This window comes from Microtus pennsylvanicus, chromosome 10 (genome assembly GCF_037038515.1).
Source record: "Microtus pennsylvanicus isolate mMicPen1 chromosome 10, mMicPen1.hap1, whole genome shotgun sequence".
Taxonomy (NCBI): domain Eukaryota; kingdom Metazoa; phylum Chordata; class Mammalia; order Rodentia; family Cricetidae; genus Microtus; species Microtus pennsylvanicus.
This window is the reverse complement of record NC_134588.1, coordinates 57296163-57321918: the sequence shown is the minus strand read 5'-3', so window position 1 is coordinate 57321918 and position 25756 is coordinate 57296163. Positions and strand designations below refer to the sequence as shown.

The 25756-nt window shown below is 42.3% G+C and overlaps 1 protein-coding gene across 5 annotated transcripts in view; it reads right to left on the bottom strand.

The window, feature by feature from the left end:
• Positions 1 to 25756, bottom strand: part of Nme7 (NME/NM23 family member 7) — a 140438-nt gene that overhangs the window by 21382 nt on the left and 93300 nt on the right. For all 5 annotated transcript variants that reach the window (XM_075988463.1, XM_075988462.1, XM_075988464.1 and 2 more), the window contains one exon: positions 16974 to 17081. In XM_075988463.1, the coding sequence (XP_075844578.1) occupies positions 16974 to 17081 (108 nt within the window). The remainder of the gene's footprint in view (positions 1 to 16973; positions 17082 to 25756) is intronic.

The window sequence follows — 25756 nt, the reverse complement described above, 5'->3', positions numbered from 1 at the left end:
ACGTTTTAATTACTAATCAGTAATCACATTTCATTAGTTTAGCAATTTGCCCTACAGAATTTGAACTAAAATGCTGTACAAGCTGGGTGTGGTGACAAATACCTTTAATCCCAGCACTCAGAGGCAGAGGCAGGTGGATGTCTAAGAGTTTGAGCCCAACGTGGTCTACATAGCAAATTTCAAATCAGTCAGGACTAGACAGTTAGACCTTGTCTCAAATTACAATGACAATAAAATGTGCAAAGGAAAAAAGTATTAATATAGTTTTCTGGATTTTAAGTGTAGATAGTAAGTATCTAAGAACATTTTATTAGATAAATAAGCGAATAAAAATTTTCAACTCTAAATATTGAAATGTTTGTTTCTCATATTGACTTTAAATACAAAGATACTTTTATCTGACTGATTAGCATACATAAAATACAGAATAAAACACAATTTGAGAAAAAAAATTATGCTACCAAGCCAAAGTAGAAGTCACATTACACCACCCCTTGACTTCCCAAGACAACTGGAATGTCCACTGCTTTTCTAAATACATCTGGCTAGCTGAAAATGTTGAGTAAGCTCTTGCAAGCCACCTTCAATTGAATCTCTCTTTCCTTAAGCAAAAACAGCTTCCATCTAAAGCTGTCTAGGGTCAGGAGACGTGAAGCAGGCAGGAGGAAGCAGGGAGCCCTGCAGTTGACCTACTCCCTGCTACTTTTATTATTTATCTGAAAATGGGTGTGGACAGAGAAGCACAGGAAGGCTTCTGGGAGCCAGAGGTATGTCAGACTGAAAGGAGATGAGCCAAGCAAAGGAAATGAATAAAAGAAAGAAAAAAGACAACAGTGGTGAAAACAAGACCTTGTTACTGCTTCTTCAGCAGGTAGAAAACAATTTCAAAATCACTGTGACATTTATAGGAAATATTTCTCCTGTCCTACATACTTAATGTTGTAGGCTATGTTCTATCACAAAATGGTGCTCAATCCGGTTTTATCATTTTAAGTCAGTGCTTGCATTAACTAAATCAAAGTGAGGCGCCACTGAGGGTAGAGATACTTGTCATGAGGCCTGACAACCTGAGTTTGATCTCTGGGCCAACATGTAGAAGGAGAGGACCAGCTCCTTCAAAATGTCCTCTGATCTCCATATACACACTGGGTACACACACACACACACACACACACACACACACACACACACACACACTTTAAAATGCATAGACGCTTGCTTCATTCTATGTTACCATCTTGATGGGGGGTTATAAATAAGAGGTTCCCAACTAGGATAATAAATTTATATTAAACTGCATCTGATATGAATCTCTAAGAATAGAATCAAGTCAATATTTTTAGGTTATAAAAGTGAATTATGCAAAGACATTAGGTGGTGTGTGTAGTTTTGGTACTAGTAAGTCAGCAGCAGAACCTCTTCACGTAATAACTTTCATTTATTGAACACCTGCTATGTGCCAGCCCCCAGGCTGCATCCTTGTGGCAGATTCCAAAGTTATACCACTGACTTGACAGTCTACTTTTATTTGGTAGCTCGGAAGCTACAAATTACATTCCCAGGCTGCCCTGCAGTTCTTGCTGCAGTTAGACTCCATTAACTAATTCATTTCTTCTGAAGGCCTAGGAGACTGAATATTTGCAGTGAGAAGCCTGACAGTGCTTTGTTCCTGGGCTGTGGCTGTGAGAGGCAGTTAGGCTGGCAGTTGTGGCTGAGGTGTTAGCACAAACAGCTGCCCACCTCTGGATCAAGGGAAAGCAACTGGAGGAATCCGAGTGCGGTTAACACCCTCATCCGTGCACTGCCGTGCCTCAGTGGAGTCATGGCCTTGGAATACCTGGAGTGGTTCTGACCTCTGCACTGAACCCTGTTATACCACCCTTTATCACATAGCCTCCCGTAATTCTTACTATGAAATGCCAGTATTCCGATTCTCCATGGTGGGGAAAATTAGTCTGCGTAAGATAATTTGTCATGAAGTTGGTAGGGGGAGAACATGGGGATTTTAAATTCAGACCACCCCTTCCAGATCCCGTTCTTCAAATCCTTCCGCTCTTGCGCCTCCCTTATACTCCCTTATACTCTTTTTAATAAAAGCCTCGGGATGTCCACTTGACATAAGAAGATCCAGGTTCTAACTTTTACTTTACCAATCTAAGACTTTAAACTTCTGCCTTTGAACTCAAGTTCAGACCTCACGGCTATTAAAAGCTCAGCTAACTTCTCTGACCACACCCACACATGCACAGACTTCGGACTTTCTTAGAAATGCTCACCTAGCATTGCAGGATAACAAGTTTTATTCTCCTAGGAGCTGAGTGTTCAAGCTTCAACTTTAGCTAAAAGATGCCTGATTACGGAACACACTACACTCTTAGCAGTTATGAGAAGAGAATAAGGCATACTTGTGCTTATAGCTAAAGGAAAGGAAAAAAAAATCCTCTCAAGTCTGGAGTCATGGAGACATCCAGGATTACTAACTAGGGACTCATTTCTGTTCTTTCAGCCCATGACCTTAGGCATGGAACCTCCTCTACTGGGCCACATGCTCCTCAACAGGGGTTAGTGGGGACCAACAAAAAGGACAGATTCAGATTTGATTTGCTTGAAACTAAAATCCAGAAAGGTTTGGGGTTTAGGGAGCGACTCTCAAATTCTGTCACCTCATGGCATACCCAGAGTACGCTAACCCTCGTACAGGGAGCAGGAGTACTGACTGCCCAGGTCTTGGCTCATTTGCAGGGCCAGCCTCACTGTTGTTCACATGGAGAAATTAAATCATACACACATGATAAATGTACATTTGTGAGCTTAAAATTACAGTGTGGACAGTTTCCAGTTAGTACACTAATTAATAAATACCAACAAACAAAATAAAACAAAACCAGATGATTATGCCAGCACCTGCTCCCCGCGACTGATTCTTTGCTGCCTTTAGCATAAAGGTGCCTGCTCTTAAAATACACCGGTCTAGCAGCCACCTTTCTGGTCATTTGAAGCTAGCCGGCCAGTGCTCTTTATGGTCCTTGCTTCCCTCCCAACCAGGGCCCAGCACAGCTATTCTCTGCTGGAGACGTCCCTCTTCCCCCTTCCCCACTTCAGGTCTCATTTCAAAGACCTTTTGCTCAGGAAAACCCTCCTTAACCCTTTCCTGCACCAGCTTCCCAATTAGGGCCAGAGTTCTCTGTTTCTTCAGATAACTGACGAATGAATGTTTCTTTGTTAGTATGAGCTCTGGGCTGGGACACAGCTCTTGTCCACTGTTGTTTCCTCTGAGTGCTCCCCTGCCGGTGTTCAGGGTTTAGTGGGGGGCGCTCGATAAAACACTCAGTGAATGGCTTTGTAATTTTTGGGGTAGCCGAGGAAGTCTTCCAGATGATTTTACCTTGAACTAGCACAGTTCCGCACCAAACCTCCCGACATATGAAATAGGCCACGGTAATGGTTTGCTTCATTTGAACTATGAGCAGCGCTATCATCCCCTTAGGACTTCTCACTGCCGATAGTCTTAATGGGTTTTGGATTGTAGGTCAGCCTGGGATCTAATAAAAGGCATGAGTCCTTTTCCTAAGACTGTATTCACTTGGAAAATAGTGTCCGGGAACTAGCTGAGTCTAAATGTATGGATAAATCTAAAATTCCCAAGCAAGACATAAAACAACCACACAGCTTGAGTCTTAGCTACCTTCCCCTGTGGCCCGCCCTTCCCTAGCGTTATTTTAGAGTCTAAGTCACCAAATCTATGGGCTTCTCTAGCACACAAGTCATTCTCTCTGCTAGAATAATAGGTTCCTTTAAAAAAAAAAACAGCCTCTAATACTTAGAGCAGATCTTTATCCTCCAAGAACCTCACATGACGCTCACGCTAGGAAACGGCTAAATGTTTCCGGAGGCTACGACACGGGCTGAGGATCAGTCTCCTAGCACTAGTGTGTGAGGTGAAAATGACCTATTTCAATGACAGTCTTTCCAACAGCCCATTAAATTCACCGAGCATGGAAACTATCCAGCCCTAGACAGAGGGAACGTAATAAACACACGCAAGCCCGAGAAGGGCCGAAGTGACAGACAATGTAGAAGACCAAAGAGAACACACAGATAACACCCTTCACCTAGGAAAATACGCTCGATACCAGCTAGGAGAAGAAATACAAGTGCCCACTGTCAGCAAGGGCCGTCCAGATGGCAGCACACACCACCGCGTCCTTTCATTTAGCTACAAAGTACTGTATGCTGAGCAACCAATGTGGATGTTGCTTCTGTAACAGAACGGATTCTTTACTGAAACAACCTGAAGGCCAGCCTCAGGAATCGTCCATCGCGGGACACTGAGGAAAACTCCGCCATGTGCACCGTGTGTGCTGTTTCATAACCCTTGCCATGTGACCAGTCAGCAGCAGATCTTAGCTCGCAGACAGTGATTGTACAGTAACCACAGAGTTAATGGACAACAAGCCAAGGGGAGGACTTTGCACAGAGAGTTTTGCACTCTGACATTCTGAGCAAAGAAATTACTTGGTGGCTTTAAACCTGCAGTAGTGATTCATTTACTCAGCAGATTAAGCAATTTGCAGTTTTAGGGAAGATGCTAATGGGGCCTGTGTTTATCACCGGCACACCACTTTTTACATAACAGTCTATGGGCATAATGCGTACTGGGTATTGATGGGGTGGCGATGGAGTCCCACAGAGGGACAGTCCACACATCTGCCTTCACCACTCTCCGTTCCTGTGCTAGATTCATTTACTGTTGTCCTGAGGCAGTGACCACAGCACAGGCAGCACAGGAAATAGTGGAGTAGAGGCAGAGAAAGAAACGTTGGGAGCTTTGTTTTTTTTACAATTTATTTTTACTTTATGTGTATTGTTGTTTTGTTTTCATGTATGTTCCTGTGAGGGTGTCGGAGCCCCTGGAACTGGCGTTACAGTAGTGAGCTGCCATGTGAATTGAACCCGGGTCCTCTGGAAGAGTAGCCAGTGCTCTTAACTGCTGAGCCATCTCTTCAGCCCAGTCTTTTTAAGTACCCACCGAGACTCCATATACAGCTTCCACCCAGATCACTATAGTGATGGGAAGTTCCATGGACAGAGTACACTGTATCCAATATACAAAATGACAGGCCAAAAGAAGACTAAAGAAAATCATGGTCTCTATGCCGTGTTAACATGAATTTGAAAACAAAAATATAGAATTATATAAGAAAACTGAACTTTTTAAAACTTCAAGAGGAATAAAGGTATCTAGCAACTAGCTGAGATGGAGACGGATCTGGAATATGAATATAGATACTCCGCAACATCTTCCCTCACGTTAGCTTGTCTACCCTGCATAGGAAGGTAGTGAGGTTCGAGAGCGTAGACTCTGGACCACACTGCCTGGGGTCAAGTCTGCATTACATCATGTGCCAGGTGCGACATGGGAAGGTAGTTTCAATCTGTGTTTCAGTAACTCAGTTGTAAATGGGGTTATCACGTGTACTTCACTGCGCCTTGCACTGGATTAGTTATTGTGGATAAAGTACTTAGAACAATCCTGGGCACAAGGCAAGGATTCCCTGTGAGCTATTTTACATCGACGCCATACAGATAAAAACACAAAATTAGATTCTGGAGAGATAGCTCCTTGGTTAAGACACTTGCTGCTTCTGCAGAAGACCCAAGTTCAGTTCCCAGCATCCACTCAGGCAGCTCACACCACCTGTAACTCTAGCCCCAGTGGATCCCTCTGGCTTCTATGGGCATCTCTAGTCACACCCACCCATCCACAAACACACATACCTACACAAGAATAAAAATGATAAAACTGTTTTTTTTTAAAAAGTTACAAAATCAGTAATCAGATGGCATGGCAGAATACAAATAAATTCTATAGCAGGGTGAGCTTAGTCACAAAGGGAGGAGAGATACCTCTGCGGCTAAGAGCACTTGCTGCTCTTTCAGAGGACCCTGGTTCAGTTCCTAGCATCCACCTGGCAGTTTACAGCTCCAGTTCCTAGGATCTGGTCTCTCGCTGGCCTCCACGGGTTCCATGCACACACACCATGCACTTATGTACACGCAAGCAAAATATCCATTCCCCTAAAATAACCAAAAATAAAAGTAGCCCCAAGACCTAAGTAAGTTACTAACCATATCAAGTAGTTATCCACTATATCAAATAGTTACTCTATCTCAGTTGATTTTGAAACAGATAATATTTTCTTAAATTAAATTATCCTTTTTGTTTATTATTTTTTGCTTTTTGAGACAGGGTGTCTCTTTGTAGTCCTGGCTGTCCTGGAGCTTGCTCTGTAGACCAGGCTGACCTCGAACTCAGAGGTCTGCCTACCTCTGCCTGACTAATTAAATTACTCTTAAATCAAAGACAGAAGGTGACTTTGCTACTGAAAAGCTGATGTCAAGATTTTGTCTGGTGGGCCCCTGGGTAGCCGAATGCAGGCTCAGCTCAATCAAGAGCATGAAATTTCCTTCCCGATTTTCACAGAAAGTCGCTCACATGGTACTAATATCGCCATTATGGGGCAGGCATCTGGCATTTGAAGTAAAATCTTTTCAAGTTCTTTAAAAGCTTGGAATAATCTGGAAAACCTGCTGAGTCTACTTGTCCTTAAAAATCCTGGGTCTAATATTTTCCCTCTGTTATCCTATTCCTGACTTTTTGTAACCAGAATAGAAACCCAATGGTCTAACGGACAGAAGGAGGAGTAGCGTTAATGCTTATGAATGGCAACGAGGATGGACTTGATGAGGCCATCAGTGTTTTAGGCTCCTTTCTGAGTTCTTGCTGAAGACCTTTAATCAGTGACAGAGAGTTACTTATTACCCCAGAAATGCTTACTTAGTCACTGGCTAAGAAATGAACAGTGTGCAGATCAAAGACAAGGAGTTGGGGGTCAAAGAGCAGAGAGCAAAGGCGATGAGTAGATAGTGTTGCCTTCCTCCTCGGGTTTCAGACCTAGCTAGATGACGAGGCTGACAGCTGTGCTGCTGAGCGGCGTGGACGAGGCTTCAGATGTGTTGGGCTAAGAGGCACAGATACGGCGAGTCAGAAAAAACACTTTCTCTGCCATCCTTGAGAACCGGTCAAAGGCACCCACAGACCTGCACCTGTGCCACTTCTGATACCCCTTGCCGGTCGTTCTCTCGACCACAATAGACCCTGACAACGCTTTGGTTCTTCGTCTTCAGGCTTTTCAGAAATTTAATCAGAGAGAGCATATCTATTTGCTGGTTTTAAATAATATTTAACTCTGAGAGGTTAATGTTTAGTTATATACTTCCTCAGAGGACATATTTACATGGCATAATGTTCCTCACTTATATAGATCTAAGATGAATCAGTCTTCTAATTTCTTTCCAGTTTATGATTTGGTACAGATTACTTGTTTCAAGCCTGTGAAACATAATACTTTTATGTTCTATAAGAAGGGCAAATTTAAGAGTCAGAAGGCAAACTAGCCTCTCTGGACCCCTGTTACCAGAAGGAAGAGCTACATCTTGACAACAGTCACAGCTGATGGAGAAATGGCCGTTGGCATTACCCTGGATTTTAAGGACCTTTGTTCACCTTCTACTCTATCATCATAAAATCTCAAGAAGATTTCATACTCATTTAAGTTGAAATATCAGCATTACTGAAAGCATCAAGGTAAAAATAAAAACAAGTTGGGCTAGAGAGATGGCTCAGCAGTCATGAGTGCATACTGCTCTTCCAGGACTTAACTTTGATTCCCAGCACCAATGTCAGGTGGCTTACAACTGCCTCTCACTCCAGCTCCAGGAGACCCAACACCTCTGACCTCTGTGGGTAACTACACACACGGCTTGCATGTACTCCTGCACACGCCCACCCACAATCGTAAAGAAATAGAACTACAAAAATACAGACAGGCACTACTTGGTAGGAACGGAATGGCTATGGGGCACAGCAGGTAAAGGATGTTTGCTTGTCTAGACAGAAGGAACACGCGTTCTCAAGCCCTTCCTAGCAGCTCGGCTAGCTTGCGCTTCTCAACCTCAGCTGCAAAACTGAATGAGTTTCACTTGCTGCCAAGTGACAGGCAACAGAGTTTATATGGTGAGAAGAGAGGAGCTGGAGAGATTGTTCAGTGACTAGGAGCACTGGCTGCTTTTACAGAGGACCTGGGATCAATTCCCAGCACCCACATGGCAGCTCTCAACCACCTATTAATCCCAGTTCCAGGGATCCAGTGCCCTCTTCTGGCATCTGTAGGGATTAGGCATGAAAGTGGTTCACAGACAAAACACTCATACACATAAAATAAAATTTAAAGAAGGAAGGAAGGAAGAAAGGAAGAAAGGAAGGAAGGAAAACCAAAAGAGCAAGCAGAGCTTGTGTTTCAATCACCAAATGCAAGACACACACACACACACACACACAATGAACACACAAGTGCACGCACACACACACATACACACACACTGAAGTCCTCTTTCTCATTCTTTTTAAAAGGAGTGTTTCAAACCAGACTTTTGTGTGTTTTCTATCTGGTGAAAGCAGAGTGAGTTGTTTCTTACAGTGAAATCACACTTGGAGTCTTACCTCAGCTTGGGTGTCATTTATAGAAAGATGCTAAGAAGCCTGACACCTATCGGGCATGCCATGAAAGTTACAACCTTTGCTCTTTCTTCCTGGGAAGAGGCTGAGAAGGAGGGAACATCTGAGCATGTGCAGATGGCTATATCAGAACCACCCTACTCAAGCTTTGGTAGAGGACTCAGAAGCAGGTGGATGAACCAGCTGTTCATGTGTTGATGCTCCAGGAGACAGATGTGGCAAGAGAGGAATAAAGGGGTGAAGAACAATTGAGCACCCAAAGGACACAGGAGCCTCACATCTACCCCAGGGAAGTCACAGACTAGGATTCTGCAAAGGCTCTTGGTCCCATTGCCCACCCCTCTATGTTGGGGTGAACCTTAGCACTGGAAAGACACCTTGGGTATATTTGGAGAGAAGGGAAACAGAAATAAGGCAGGTTCTCCAAGATGAGGCCATAAACTTGGGGGATTGGGGAAGTGTTCAAGGGTGGCCACCATCAGCCCTGCCCTTTCAAGCATCTTCTTCTCCATCCACTTTCAGAAATTCCTTGTCATGACTCAGCTGCCGACTGCACCCCATGGCTTGACACGGAAGCATCAGATGTATGGAGTTCAGCAACAGAATGAATTCACACACCGCCTCTTCTGTAGCCTAGGTCTTTTATATTAGATCTCCCTCTTACGCATCTCTACTTTTAATTTTTCATGTATTTTGCAATGAGGAAGGGGACTATCAAACAAGATCAATTTTAAATAGCACTTTTTATGAGGCTTTATAAACTGGCATATTTTAATTTTTTACTGGTGAAGTGTAATGTATGTTCCTTTGTGATATATTTAGGGTTTTTAAATTTAAAGAATGGAGCTTTTCTTAAAAATATAGCCTTTTCTTTTGATCCTAACACATTTATTTTTCAATGGTCAAAGTTAAGAGCAGCAAAACCTTTGACAATATAAGATAATCTACATTAAGTTGAAACTATTCTTTTAAAATACATTTTTAAAAGCTGTTGCTTTTACTTTAAGAATGTGTGTGTGTGCTGGATATGTGACAGTGAAGGCAGAGGTGTCCCTAGAGCTGGAGTTAGACAGCTGTGATATGGGACTCAAACTGGGTCCTCTGCAGGAGCAGCTGGGCTCTTGGCTGCACAATCATCTTTCCAGACCCCAATTTAACCTATTATTTGTTTAACACAAACTAATTTGTGCCTTGCCTCTATCCTCTGAGGTAAGTATTATTATTATTATTATCTTAGTCTTAAAATGAGGGCTTGAGGCACAACAGTTTACACAACCTTTTGTTTTGTTTTGAGACAGACTTTCTCTGTAGCTTTGGGGCCTGTCTTAGAATTAGCTCTTGTAGACCAGGCTAGCCTCGAACTCACAGAGATCCACCTGCCTCTGCCTCCTGACTGCAGGGATTAAAGGTGTGCGCCATTGCCGCCCAATTTACACAACTTTCTTAACTATCAATATGCCCTCACTGTACTTAAAATATTTAGCCACAGAGTTAGTTCTTAATGTATTGTCATTTTTTAAATATTAATGAATTTTTGAGAACAGAATATTGCATGCCTAGCCACTGGGGACTGAAAAATTAACATAAAATACAAGCCAATGTTCTCACAGAGCAGAGGCTGTGGGAGACAGGCACTGTATTCAGGAACTGTGTTCGTGTAGATATGGATTGCTGCTCACAGTAGGATAGTCCGAAATATCTGGGCTACTATGTCCTTTAGACTTCTTACTGGATGAGCAGAGCTCATCTTTCCATTACTAATCACCTTAAACGTCCATCTTTGGTTAAGGGGACTCAGTGCAGAAACCTTCGATGGATCCTGTTTGCCATAGCCAAAGAAGCTACTGTTTGATACACATGGGAAAATCTCATGCTCATAGCGGGCTCCAGCAAACCACCAAGGAAGTGTCCATCTGTCTAGTAGTGGTCTTGGAATCAAGAACTGGCTCAGTTCAAACATTTTAGCCATCTCGGTCCTAGTTTTCTGGTGAAAAGGGCATTAGGTTGGGAACTTGAGGCAGACTTGGGTTTGAATTCCGTCTCTGCCATTCATTTACAGTGTGAGTCCAGTGGCGTCGTCTGACCCACGAGAGCGGCACTCTTTTGTACAGACTGGAGATAATGGGACTTTCAGGAGATCCAAGCAAACCATTTAACAAAGGCAGGAGATACTGCTTGGCAAACAGCATTTATTACTTTTGTTATCCATAGCTTAGCTTTTTTTGTCACGAGAAAACTTCTAAAGGCCCTATAACTTCTCTGTACTTTGTATTTCCATATTTGTCTCCCATAACTTATTAAAACAACCCTCTATTTCAACCAGATTTAACAGGCCCAGCGTCTCCTGACATCAGCTTGCCACATTCTTCTTCTGGAACTTTATTCTTCAAGGCCATCCGCAGTGCTGGCCCCATAATGAATTCCCTGGTTCCTCCGGCCACAGCCGCAACGCTGCCCACTAAGCTCTCTGTTTACTCTTTCCAGCAGTCTCTCTACACTGATAACACTCATGCCACAACTTAACTCAGCTAGCACGCTCACCCTGCTATACCGATCCCACTCTCGCCTCCATAAAGGCTGGAATGAACAGCAGCCAGTGACATGGCCATACATTCTTACCAGCAAGGGAATGAAATTCATTAACTTAAAAATTAAGAAAAGTTATTTCTAAATTCTATATATTAAACTGAAGGACTCACTGTTATATTTTAAAAGTTTGGCCTTTAGAATAGAAAATTATGGGAGTCAACCTTTACTTGTCAATTGGTCATAGCTGACTATAGATTTTAGGGTTCACACTTGTGATATATTTGAGCTCACTGATTCTAGACATGAAAAAAAAAAGCTGTGACCTCTCCACACAATTAGAAAGGATTTTAGTTGTGTACTGTATTTTAATTTGTACAGTTTTCTTTAGCATGCGTAAAATCCAATATTCTTGTGACTTGAGGAATCTTAAACAGTTTACATTCCCTTTTGAGATATGAAACATGATATATGTCTTCTGCGTCAGCTCTGAAGAAAGCCCAGAGTGCAAAGAGTCCACAGTTACGTGGAACACCCATGACTGCTGACTGCCACTCCACAAATGGCTGTCATCTAGAACAGCTTTTCAGCACCTCCCAGCAAAACGGGAAAACCAGGGCATTTAAAGGTGTGTTGTACCAGGGTTGGTGGCATTGCCACCGGTGAAGAAGGGAGGATTTCCTCATAGACGTGGACCTTGCTGCTCCGGAGCCAAGTGGCCATCAAAAGTAGAAAACATCTAGTGATTTTCATGGCTGCTTTTCAGCTATCAACACAAGATAGGGCTGCTTTTCCTGATGCCCCTGCAGCAGACGTGGGCCACCCTGTGCCGTCTGGACACCACCGCCAGCCAGTGAGCTTTGGGTAGGGCTGAATTCAGACAGCTCAAAGGATAATTCATGCTGTTGGATACAAAACGTCATTTAAAGCAAAATGAGGCTGATGCTGACAGGAAGTGATTTTTCCCAGTGTCTTCACCGGCCTGGTTTTTTTTTTTTTAATGTCCATGTCTGAGAAATCCCAACTTAAGGACTTTAACCAAGAGAATGTAACAGTGGGAGTGTGTGGTTTCTCTGTCTTTGGGCAGTGGCTATCCCAAGTGTGCATCCTGACGCATCAGCAACAAAGCCAGAGGAGAACCTGTTAGATGTGCAATCTCTCAGGCTTGGCCAGATCCAGCCAATCAGAGATGGAAGAGGAACATGGTTAATGGTTTCAAAAAGCCTGCCAAGAGACTCCACACTGCTGTGCACTTTAGGAAGCTCCGCCTCACAACAGGCACAGGAGCTGAGACAATGTGTGGAGTGTCCTAACTGACCCTAGAAGGTCTTTTTTTAGTCTTATGGTTTGCTATCTACTTTCTATGGGTTTTCCATAGTTGCTAATGAAATCTGTTTTCAGCAATATTTTCTACCGTCTCCACTGATTCTGTAAGTGTCTGTATATTTATATACAGAGCAGCCAGTCACATTAACTATCATCTTTAAGCCATCCATCTTGTTCCCACTCACAATGGGAGAACTAATTTAAAACAAGTTAGCACCAAAATGTACTGAGAATCTGAAAGACTTAAGGACCTACAGTTCTCTTTATGGGATTAGGCACTGCAACAGATGCTTCAATATTACACAATCAATGTTTATAGAAAGTTCATGGAAAAAGAAGGCATTATGATTATTCAGAATAGGTTATCCCGGCACTTTATTACTAGAATTTTATTACTAAAATTCAAACTTGAACCTATGCTACTGAGAGAAGCACTAGTGATTTCAACATCACAGATGAAGATGGTAAGCCCTGTGCCACTCTCTGCACTCAGGGAAAGGGATTACCTCAGTTTGTTCCTTGGGTGTCATTTCAGCCTTCTTAAATGTCTTTGGAAAATCGCTGCTCCTGGACACACTAATGGCCACTTTCATTCTGGCTACCAAAATTTTTCCTGACTTACCTTCATAGTCATTGTTAGGAAAAATCATCCCCTACACACACACACACACACACACACACACACACACACACACACAAACACACACACACAAACACACACACACCCCTGCTCTTTTTCTAGCAATCCCACGACCAGCTCTTCTTACTATCCAGCCCCGACACGACTGTGTTAGCCTTCACAGAACCTGGACCACGAATGGCTTGGGATGAAGTCTGGAGGTCTTCATGTGACTTTACAATGCCCCCAGTGACTCTTCTGACTTTTGGCTTGTCACGTCCCACTTCCGGGCCAAAGCACCAGCCTGGCTAGACTATTTTTAGATCCTAAGAGAAAGCTGTTTGCTCTTGCCTTGTACATCGTGTTCCCTCTTTGACAGTATACATGTAAGAATCACAGCTCTGCTTCCTTCAGGACAGAAACTAAAGCTAAGGATAAATCACGGTGTCAGGCTGTGGAGAGGCCTGTGCTAGCCACAGCCAGTAAACCCAGGCCAATCACAACAGCCACCTCCACTTACGTTTATTTCTGGCTGGTTCTTGAGTCACTGGAACAAGAATGTGTTCACAATGACTCGACTAAATTCAGAATTGCTTTCACCAACTGTTTATGATACAATATTTAAAGCCTCTTAAATTCCAGTTGGCAATCAAAGTGTGATAGAACCACATTACAGGGTGTTTGGAAACGAAGAACAGAGGGAAGGCACATATTTCACTATAATATCGGACAATTAACACATTACTATCAGAGGGAGCAAGACTTGCAATCTGTTTACTGATGTTCTCAATGCGGTGTGTGTGTGTGGGGAGAGGTATAAATGTATATACACATGTGTGTGCAGTTGTGTGTGCCTGTGCACATGTGGAAGCCCCAGGAGAATGTGGGGTATCCTCCCCTATGGCTCTCTTCCCTGACCCTTTAAGACAGGCTTTCTCACAGACCATGGAGCTTGCTGCTTTTTACGTAGGCTGGACACAACCCAGCCTCCCTTCTGTCCAGCACTGGGGCGACAGGCATAACAGGCACATGTGGCCACACACGGTTTTCATGTGGATACTAAGGACGCAGACTCAGGTCCTGATGCTTGTATGGGTGCCTTTATCACTAAAACAGCTCCGCAGGCCACACAGCAAGTGTCTAAGTTTTAAATGATAAGTATCTGAGTGGAAGGTGATTGACCTATGGTCTGGTGCACAGAATTCCGATATTCTTGAATATGCTACCACAGTCCATTCAGCAGCTTGGGGATTTCAAGTGTTTTCTTCTTGATGGAGATAAAATAAGACAAGAGGATCCTAGAACAGACTATGGAAGCAAAATGTAAGACAGAGAACTCGGCATTTTCTTCAATGAAGGCTGGGAAATGCTAGATGATCCTGATGATCACCAATACCAGGGAAAGACTAGGACTGGCCTTGGGGTGGGCCAGGGGACAGTATATACAGGCTACGTCACAATGAGGAATTAATGACTCCTTACACAAGTAACATACCATCAGCAAAATGAACTAGTCAGTGTCATGCTAGAAGATCATAGGAAAGCTACCTGGAAAAAAATTCTGACAGCCAAAGAAATAAATGAATTAATTTAATTAGATTTTTTGTTGTTGTTATTTTCAAAGATTTCAAAGTCATGAAAGTTAATTGGAAAACCTGAGCGGCTGTGCCAGACTGAGAGAAACTCGGGGAAAAAAAATGAAGCAAACAGGTCTGACCCAAGTGCTTTCTGTTAAAAAATTTTGAGATAAGCGATGGATCTCAGAGTCTGAGACAGTAGCAATATATAATTGCCAGGTTCTTAATCTGGATGCTCACTATGTGGCTATGTAGGGAAGGGTCTTTTATGTTAAAAACTGACATTAAAGTACTCAGGAATATGGGACACGGTGGCAGCTCCCTTTCACACTTTCATAGAAACTTTCTGTGGTGATTGTACTTGACTTTTCTCAAAAACTGAATTTTCTTCATTTTAAAAACTATATTATTTGTGTATAACACAGTTTGCGTGTGGAGGTCAGAGGACAACCTGCCAAAGTCAGGTCACCAAGCTTGGTGGCAAGCTAAGCCATCTTTCCAGAAAGTTTGAAGCAGGCTGTCAAGAAGTTGAGTCTTGGTATTAGCATCTTAAAAACTGCTGTGGTGAGCCTCACACAATCAGGGTCATTGTTACAGAGTTCTCATTAAGAATAAAGGAGAAATACTACCAGCTTTTCATTCAGTGGATGAAACATTAGGCAAATTATTGCCCCGTTTCCTTTCAAAACTAATCTACTGAAGAACTTTTACAAGTAGAACCCTCTGTCTCAGTGTGGTGGTGCACACCTTTAATCCCAAAACTTGGAAGAAAGAGGCAGGCAATTATCTGTGAATCTGTATGATCTTGTCTAAATCAATCAAACAAACAAACAAACAAACAAAAAAGCCATCAGAGGGGTGTGTCATGCAGAAGTGTGCAGGCACCTACAGACCCTGGGCTGCAATACCAGGAACAACGGTCCCCTTCAGACACTGTGCCATTTGACAGGGCAGGTACCGCCATTTGTCTTCAGTTCATAGAATGAGGAAACCTGGGTTTGGGGAGACAAGCAGTGTGCCTGGAAGTTACTTGACTCCTAGTGGTCCTTTTACAGCACAGGGAAACACCACAGCACTCTGGACACACACACATACACACACACACACGAACAGTGTCAGCAACAAGGGCACTCTCTTACTTACACACCCTGTGTCCAATTTAATGACCACAAACACCCCTTCCACAAACACCCATCATGCCAGCCTCTAATTCTGGAGCCTTGCTGGCATTTAATTCAGCTGTATACTAAGAAGCAGAATGTGGGGACAAATTGTATGGAAAAGCCCTCAGGTTTTCATTGACGGTTGCCGCATAGCTGCTGAGAGCCCACTTACTTCAGCTCATCTGCGCTGGACATCAGCTCCTTAACCTGCCCATGGAAGAAATCCAGGCACTCTCTGGTGCCTCGCTGAGCTGACCGTTCTCACTAACGCTTTCTTCAGTACAGAAATTTCAGAGCATCGGCGTTGCAGCTAGCAGAGCATCAGAGAGCATTGCCAGTGACGTCATCTAGGACTTCTCATGTTATAGATCCATGGCCATTGCTTCTATGACCACAGAGCTGGCTTTGTCATGACTAGTAGAGAATGACAGACAACATCGTGCTCAGCTCTAAATGGGTGTTCAAATTGTCCCTCTTCCTCCAAGGCTAAGGGATCATGGCAGCAGAGGGGGAAGAGAGAGCCTAAGAGTCAGAGGCAACGGTGACTATCATCGAACGCTGTTTTTTACACAGAACACGGCAGTTGCACACATCAGCAGTTGTGATACCGTGCATAAGACTGGTGCAAGCTCAGGTCACAAAATCTGTACTTGAAGGAAGTGGTCACACATCCTACTCCTAGCTAAAGACATTGACAACTCATAGCTTTTGGGAAAAGAAGAGCTGGTTTTCTTTACAGTGTGACTTCAATCATGTTCCAACAGATGGCCTCACACCCAGGAGCTTTTAGGCAGCACAAATTGAACTCCCTGTCTTTTTTTTCTTTTTTTAATTTTGCTGTGATGTCTTTAAAAAGAGGGTATACAGTTAGGTGAGCAGAGAGGTGAGGACGGGTCTGGAAAGAGTTGGGATGGGGTTCAATGTGGTCAAAATACATTATATAAAACTCAAAGAACTAACAAAATTTAATGATTTTAGGAAAGAAATTTTTTTGTGTTGCCCTCTGGATTACCTAGGATCATGAGTGCATGCTTGGGTATATTTGATATTTATAGTAGAAAGTTACTGGACGGCCAAAACCCAGTGTAATTCCACACTATTAAATGGTGTGAATTGTGCAAGAATGGCAGAGATTACCAGTGAGTCTAAAGTGTAAGCGGGAGTCCGGCCCTGCTTGGTCTTACCTCCAGGAGGCCATCCTCTGGTAGATCTGTGCAGTGAACAGCATTCTGCATCTTAGTTTTACCAAAGATTGCTCTGAGGGTCTCGGGACGTAAATGGCGGGCGATTTCCTATGAAATACACATACACATATAGGCTAAAGTTAGTAATAAGGTATTAATAAGAAAAAGAATTAGCTACATGGAAATTTTAATTATTTTATTTTATAAAATCCAAGTTATACATTGAGGGAGCTAATTTTTCTTGGAAACAACATGAATATATGAAACTTCAGACCACTGAAAATTTTATATTTGCCAGTATAAATTTTTTACTATAAATATAAATAATATAAATATAAAAAAATTAGTACTGAATTACTATATTTATTTATGGTGTGTGTGTGTGAGAGAGAGAGAGAGAGAGAGAAAGAGAGAGAGAGAGAGAGAGAGAGAGAGAGAGAGAAGAAGAGAGAAGGCAACCTGTATGTCAGTTTTTTCCTACCATGTGGGTCTCAGGGATTGAACTCAAGTTGTTAGTCTTGGCAGCAGGTTTCTTTACCTGCCGAGTCATCTTTTCTGCCCTAGTGTGATGGTCTGAATTAAGAATGGCTCCCATGGGCTCATATATCTGAATGCTTAGTCACCAGGGAGCAGAACTATTTGAAAGGATTAGAAGTAGGAGGAGGTGTGGCCTTGTTGGAGGAAGTGTGTCTCTCTGGGTGGGCTTTGAGGTTTCAAAAGCCCATGCCAGACCCAGACTCTGTGCCCTCTCTACTTATGGACCAGGATGTACTTCTTAGCTACTTCTCCCACACCACACCTGCCTGTTGCCGTGCTCCCTGCCACCATGCTGTCTGCCATGATGATCATGGACCACCCCTCTGAAACTGTAAGCCAGCCCCAGTTAAATGTTTTCTCTCTGAGAGCTGCCTTAGGTGTAGTGTCTCTTCACAGCCGTAGAACAGTAACTAAGATGCAGAACAAGGCCTTGTCTGTGGCCTTCCTATGTATTATGTTAGGAGACACACATAATTACATTTCTTTTTACCAACGGATTATTACAGCCACATAGAATAAGATTACTGTGCAAATTTTATAAGGTTAATAAATAACTTTATTTAAAATGAACCAGTTTCATTGTATTGATTTTATAGTTTCAAAAACTTTAAATCTACTTAACATTAGAACATCTTCAGGGAAAAAAAATGGTCACAAACAGCCCTGGATTTAATGAGGCTGAGACAGATACAGAAGTAGATACAAGCACACTATGAGGCGAGGTAGTAACATTTGGGCAAAAGTCTTAAACTGGTAAGAAAGGGAGAGATGACAGAGAGTAGATTACTGGGTCTGAGCTCAGCTAATTCGGTAGACAAGTACTGAGACAGAAGTGAACTGGGAAAATGATTACCAGCACATCATCTCTTAGATCAAGTGGAAGTGCCCAGGTGTGAGGAAAGGATTAATAATCACCAGTCTTAAGGTACAACCATGGCTGAAGTCAGGGTGGGGGCTGGAATGGTGGAAGAAGGAGAACAAGTTGTGTGGCCAAGTTACTGAATGATCACTTCTGTGGATACAGAAATCAAAATGGCGCCAGGCACAGCTACAGTGCATGGATGCTGAGTAACCTTCACAGCAAATTAAGGGTGCTCTGAAAGTTTTCATTTACTTAATTATAGCCACAGGTCACCATAGGACATGCTGAACCAACATACATTGAGCCTACGTACTGAATGTGGCCCCCTAGGTTATAGGAGCTGTAATTCCCTATCATCTCATGGCATCACGACAGCCACAACTGGCACAATGTACTACCCACCTGACTGTGGTGATACCATTATAAGTAAACATACTCTGCCAGTCATTGCCCACACAGTTATGCAGGCATGGTAACATCAGATAGTAACAGAGGACTATGTGACCAGTTTAGGTACGTCTCATGCTGGTCTTTGTATCCCTGGAGTACTCCTACTTATTACAAGAAGCAGCACGCCATGCTACATGGGAATCAGCCTCCACTCCGACTGCTTAGGTTTTCATTTGGACCAGCACAAGAGGTCTTGGTTAACTGAAATGTCATGTATGCATAGGACACATCCGAACAACCATATGCCGTGAAAGTGAAATGCCAAGAGCGATCTTTCCTCATCACAAGCTCCGTTCGTGCTTCAACAGATTCCCCTAATTATCCCAGCAGATTCTTGTTCTTTCTTCTATTTATACTCTATGGTGAAAACCACCATGCATACATAATCCGTCCTTAATGAGCAGAAATAACTTCCAGATACAACAACGCCACACTATGGACCAACAATTTCATTTAGTATCATAAATAATAATCCTTTAGAAGGAACTTGAGTTCATAAATGATAGGATATGCTGAGAAAACTGGACTCCTTAAAGATTAGTATTTATTTGTACTTCAAGTTAAGAGCCTTTCAAACGGTCAAATTCCTGACATATTCATGCCTCTTGACAACCTGGTGCCCAGCTCCCAAGTGCTTGGTTATTTCACATCTCATCACAGGCACTAAAAATTCTGCTCAGGTAATCCTGCAGTGGGAGGGAAATTCCATCTTCATGAATGCCCTCTAAGTCTATGGCAGTGAAAACAAGTTACCAAACAGCACAAAACTGAAAACAAAGAGAACATTTATTTCATTATTCTAGGGCTGGGTGCATGTAAATGAACACCACTGAGTAGAACGGGTATGTCCAGTGGGTAAAATATGTCTGGATAAAGATCAAATCGCTCCCCTGGTAAGCTGCTCTTTCCGTCTTCATGCTGCAGAAGAGAGGTGAGGATGAAAAAGCTGTGTCATCGCTCGGCGTCCGCAGAAGTAAGATTCACCTTCATTTACTCGGCAACCTGTTTACCAGCAATGCCACCTATGCCGCTCTGACAAGGGGCACCGTGATCATTACATTGTCAGATTCTCTTCATTTGTGAGCCTCCTTGAGAGTTAGCACTCTGGGTCATCCCCATGTTCCTCCAGTTCCCCTTTACTCACCCCACATGGTGCCATGACCCCATCTCCTTCCCAGGCTCCTGGATTTCCATCCTCTTACCATCCGCAAATCAGTCTTTTCTCCCCTTATCTTCTGGATCTCCCTGTTTCATCACAGTTAGTGCTGGTCAAGTCTCTTCAGATGACACTCTAGTCCCTAACTTCTGCCCAGCCCTTTTCTCAACAACATCACCTGCTTATTCCACCAGAATTTTATGCTCTATCTGGCCAAACCTAATCTCATTATCTTCTCTCCAAGCACTTCCTCTTTCTAATTTCCCTCTCTTCATGAACAGAACCACAGTTCAATCGCATAATCTAGACAAAAAGGAGTCACCCCCAACTGTCCGTTTCCTCCTTGAGCCCCAATGGCAGTCTATCACATCATACGGATTTTCCCTTTGGCACAGCATGCCGTCTCATGTCCCCTTCCTAAACATATTGCTACAGTTTATTCTCCTATTATGTTTAGACTTTAGTGGTCTCCTAACAGGCTTTATCCCCTTTGTTTACACAATGCTCACTCTCGTAATCCACACAAACTTAATGACTAGGACTATATGATCTTTGCAGAGCCGACACACTGAAAGCTCGTGAACGGTGCCTGGAGTATCAGTATCAGCGATTTAGCAGAGGAGTGGACAGACAAATCAAAGGGCTGGCAATGCCCAAACTTACACTCTTCATGGGAGACAGAGTAGGAAAACTCAGCCACCTCGCTACCAGTGCTCAAAGGTCCTTTTGCTATGTTTTCCAGAAGTGTTTATCCCAAGGAATTCTCAAGAAAACTCCTTTGACATATATGTAATCACCATTTGACTGACTTTTTTTTTTATCTTCACGTATGTGTATGATGTGTGTGTATGTGTGTTGGGGTGAACTTATGTGTAGAGGTCAAAGGATGACCTTAGATGTCCATCATTTCCTTCTATCTTGTTTGAAATGGAGTCACATTGTCTGTCACAATGTACAGTAGCCTATATGGCGCAAAAGTCTCTGGTGATTTGTCTGTATCTCTTCCCATCTTACCACAGAACATGGAGATTACAGATGCACGCTCTAACACCTTTGCATGGGTTCTGAGGATCTGAACTCAGGTCCTCACACTTGTGTGAGAGATCTTTCCTAATCAATTTATCTATCATGATTGATGATTTTGTTTATCAGAATTTTGCAAACTTGGCACATATGGCTGAGAATGAAATTGAGAACCCTGAACACTAATTCTGTGTCTTTGAAAACGACCTGATTTGGAACTTAGGATAATGTCACTGACAAAATGCCACATGAGATGGGGACAATTAATAAGAATAGCATTAGGTTTTTAAGTGTATTACAATATTAAGACAAATTTGAATTCCCTGGAGAAATAAGGTCTTCTGGTATACACACACTTATGAATGGCCACTATTAACATTACAGTAAGTGATCTTCCGGGTCATTTGTTAGGCTTATACATTACTATATTTTAAAAATACATTTTGCTAAAATGCATGAGCTCACATTCTTTCTTTTCGTGCCCTCCCCTCCTCTCCATCACTCCTACCCTTCCTTTCAATTTTCTATTTCTCACTGGGTATCAAAGCAAGGATTCACATATGCTAAGAAACCACTTCATCACCGACCTCTAGCTACAGACTTTATTTTATTCATATTGGGACACTATCTCACCAAACTACCCTGCTCTCAAACTTGCAATCCCCTTACCTCAGTTTCCTGAGCAGCTGGAATCACAAACCTGCGTCACCACTTCCAGCGAATTCACAATTCGTATGTACGACCCCAAAGCATAAGACCTTGAGGCAAGAGTCTCATGTAGGGAGAATAAACTCTGCTCCTTGCAGTTAATATTGTGCATATTTCCTTGGTTATTTATTTTCTAAAAAGGAAACATTTTGCTGGGACTGGTGATATAGCTTTTAATTCTACCTACCTACTTGAGTGGCTAAGGCAGGATAATCTTAATCTTAAAATACATATTATTATTTTACTCTATGTATGGGTGTTTTGCCTGTGGGGGCCCACAGAAGTGGGTCCACTCCACCTGGACTGAAGGTCAGAGGTTACGCCTGCTCTTGCTTTTTCAAAGCTATAGGTAAGAAGTCTGACTTAAGGTGTGGTTACAAGCAAGATATTCTGACCTAGGGCATTAATTGGTATTTTGGATATTAAGATGGCCCACAGAGGTGAATCTGCTCCACCTTGACCAAAAGTCAGAGAATTCAAGCCTATTCCTGCTCTTTCATGTTTCAGACAGGAGGTTTGACCCAGGGAGTGGCTGCCTACAGGATTCTTGGTCTAAGTTGTTGTTGCTGCATGTCCTGCCTAAAACATCAGAATGCTTAACTTGGGAAATAGTGGCTTGATGTCTCAGGTATTGAGGTAGGTAATTGTTCTGTTTGTCCTTTTTGCCATGCTCAAGTAGTCTTTGCCTCCCCCCTTTTGTATTGGGGTACATAAGCATATGGAGGATAAATGCGGGTGTATTCAGTATTCACTGAGTTGCCCTCCTGGTTCTATCCTGTGTCTCTGTATTTCTTTCATATCTCTGTTCCTCTGCCTGACATTTCTAATCCACACGCCCCTACTCTAGAATGTACGAACCCTTCAAGGCTGGACGCTGACAGATGTCACTAAACGTGTGGCTAAGACATTTGCCTGCATGTATGTCTATGTACCACGTGTATGCCTGGTGCTGTGGAGGCCAGAAGATGTAGGCCTGGAGTTACAGATGACTGTCAACCACCTTGTGGGTGTTAGGAATTGTGCCCAGGTCCTCCAGAGAGCAACCTGTGTGCTCTTTACTTCTGAGCTACCTTTCCAGTCCCAAAGATCATAATCTTGAAGCCTCCCTGAGGCTACAGGGTGAATTCAAGGCCAGTCTAGGCTACTTGGTGAAACCCAGCCCCAAATTAAGAAAGCAAAAGAAGCGGCTAGAAAAGCCCAGTGGTAGAACACATGCCTATCATGTGCAATCCCCTGGAATTAGCACTCAGTGCCACGTACACACACACACACACACACACACACACACACACACACACACACACGGAGAGAGAAAGTACACAATTATATGTTCAGAATGTGTTGAATTATTCCATTAATGAGACCATTTAATAAACTACAGCATATTACTTGGATAACTTTGCTTAGGGTTGCTGTAACCAAAAAACAGATTTTCTCAGTATCTTCTTGTCTTCTTTGAGAGCTTTTTAAAATTACCTACCACAAAGAAAAACTTTTCCTCAGGGGTTAGATTCTAGGGGCCACTTTATCCTCTTCCCGGTAGAATTGTAAATACTGACTATAATCTTGTTAACATAAAATTCATGGTTAAAAAAAACAACTCATTCCATCTTCTCATTCTCTTATAGATCATTTAGTCTCTGATTTTTCTCCATCCAAGCACTGCTGGGGGTCTATTACAAAAATCCATTTTTTTCTCTTATTGAATTGGAACAAAGTAGCCATTTTAAAAACAAATGCCAACTTTGAATTGATGCATTCGCTACATCTCACACAAGGATGTACTTCACATACAATGTCCGCATTGCACTGATCCCTATATTTTAAATATTCAAAAACCATGCACATTTCTAAAATCACTTAAGCAGTAAAACCTCCACACAGATTGAATTGCAAAAGGGTTACTTGGGAACTCTGAGAAACACAGCATAGCGTCCAGAGCTTACACCAAGGAATCTTAAGAACATTCCAGTATCTTTGCTGCATACAGAACTGCAGCCATTCTCCACCCGCGGCTCTTGGATGAAGCTCTGCCAGGTACAGTCTTGACCGAAACCTGAGACTTACAGAAGTAACAAAATAGCCCCACAGGCCTCCAGCTCTAGATAGCACGGTCCAGCTCTTAAGTGGTTAGGCCTGGTTAAAGCAGGTATTTTGGCTACGATGGAGCTGTGTCCCTATAAGAACTCTGGTACAGTTCTCTCACTATGTATGTTCGAAAAACATAAAATGCTGCTTTATTCACTTATTATTTCAAGTTTTGAAAGATTTACCTTACATTATTAATCCATTTAAAATAGTAAAATACCTGTTTAAACTATTTGCATTACTTATTCACCATTATTGTTATATTTTTTACAGTATGATATTTTGTTGATAAATGATTCATTAGGGAAAAAAAGGCTTACTTTTGGCTCATTTCCCCATAAACATGAAGAAAAAAAAGCCTCTAGAAATTACAAGTCATAAATGATGCAAACATTTATTAGTATGGAAATGTTTTGTGTAGTTATTTTGATTCTTTACCCTTTAATCAATTGATTTTTGCTTTTATAGTATCTTCCATTATTTTTATTTATAGTATGCAATACACATTTATTAGTATGGAAATATTTTGTGTAGTTATTTTGATTCTTTACCCTTTAATCGATCTTTGTTTTATAGTATCTTTCATTATTTTTATTTATAGTATGTAATACAATAAAATGCGACATAAATGCAGTACTGAGGAAGCAGTGCCCAGAAAAACGTGCATGCTCAGTTCAGATGTGTCCCTTCCCTGTTCCTTCTGCTTTCCTCCACGTCCGTCCCCACTGTATGCTGCTTCCCCATTATCTCCCGCCCCCCCCACCCCCCATGGCTTGTATTCACTGCAAGCCCACAACTCTCCCTCCAAGCCTCTTTATCCCATATCTCATGGGTCCCTTTCTAGTTTACTGGCTTCTTCCATACTCACTCCCAGCTAAATACATATATTGATGTTTAGAAGCTGCATCTGTATATGGAAGGATACACAGTATTCATATTTCTGAGCCTAGTTAGTCTTGCTTACACAATATTTTCCAGCTCTATCCATTTTCCATTTATAGAAAGCTCCATAAACTCATTTCTATCTACAAGTGCATGACATCCCATCATGTGTACGCATGCTTTCATTATCTATCCGTCCACTGATGGGCATCTAGGCTGACTCTGCTTCCTTGCTATCGTGAAAAGAGGCGCAGTAAACATGTGTGCAAGTCTTTCTGTAGGCTGCAAGGTGCATGTCTGTCCAGAAGTGATGTGGGTGGGTCATAAGGTGAGTCAGGTCAGTGTTCTGAGACGCCACCACATTGCTGTCCATAGGGGCTATCTCAGTTTACGCTCCCACCAACAGCGAATGAAGCCTCCCCCGCCTCCTCTCCAGAATTTGTCCTCATTTGTTTCCTGATGATTGATAAGCTACGTTATAGAAAATTCTATTTTTAAATCAGTGAGATGATACATGGACTTATGCAATTCAACCATTTACAAATAGAATTGTTTTTATATTGGATTCTGCTTTCAAATATAATTAAAGGAGAGGCTTGAAATGCAACAATTCAATAAATTCTCAAAATCTATTATACCCATTAATTATGTTAATAGATTACTGGTTAACCAACTTTCCTTTTCTTGTCATTTTTTTTGTTGGTTTGACTCAGAGTGCAAAGTACAGAATACAGTATGTTTGGCAAATAAAATCCTCTACATAGGGGCAAAAACTCCAAAGATACATTTTGTTTGGTGAACAGCCATTCATTCTTAATAAAAATTCATGTGTGAGCTGCTTAATGCAGTCTCTGCACAGCCCAATGTGTCAACTGTGACAAGACGAGGACGGAGCGGTGCAATGGATGTGGACAGATGCTGTTCACGACTGCGCCTCCTGCTTCCAACCAGCCCAGGCTAGTTAGCATTCTGAATAGCAACTCATTCTTTTGTATATTAATGTGCAATAGGAACCAGCATCCATCATGCTACTCAGAGAAAAATCGAAGGAAACCATGAAATAATCCAAACCACTTT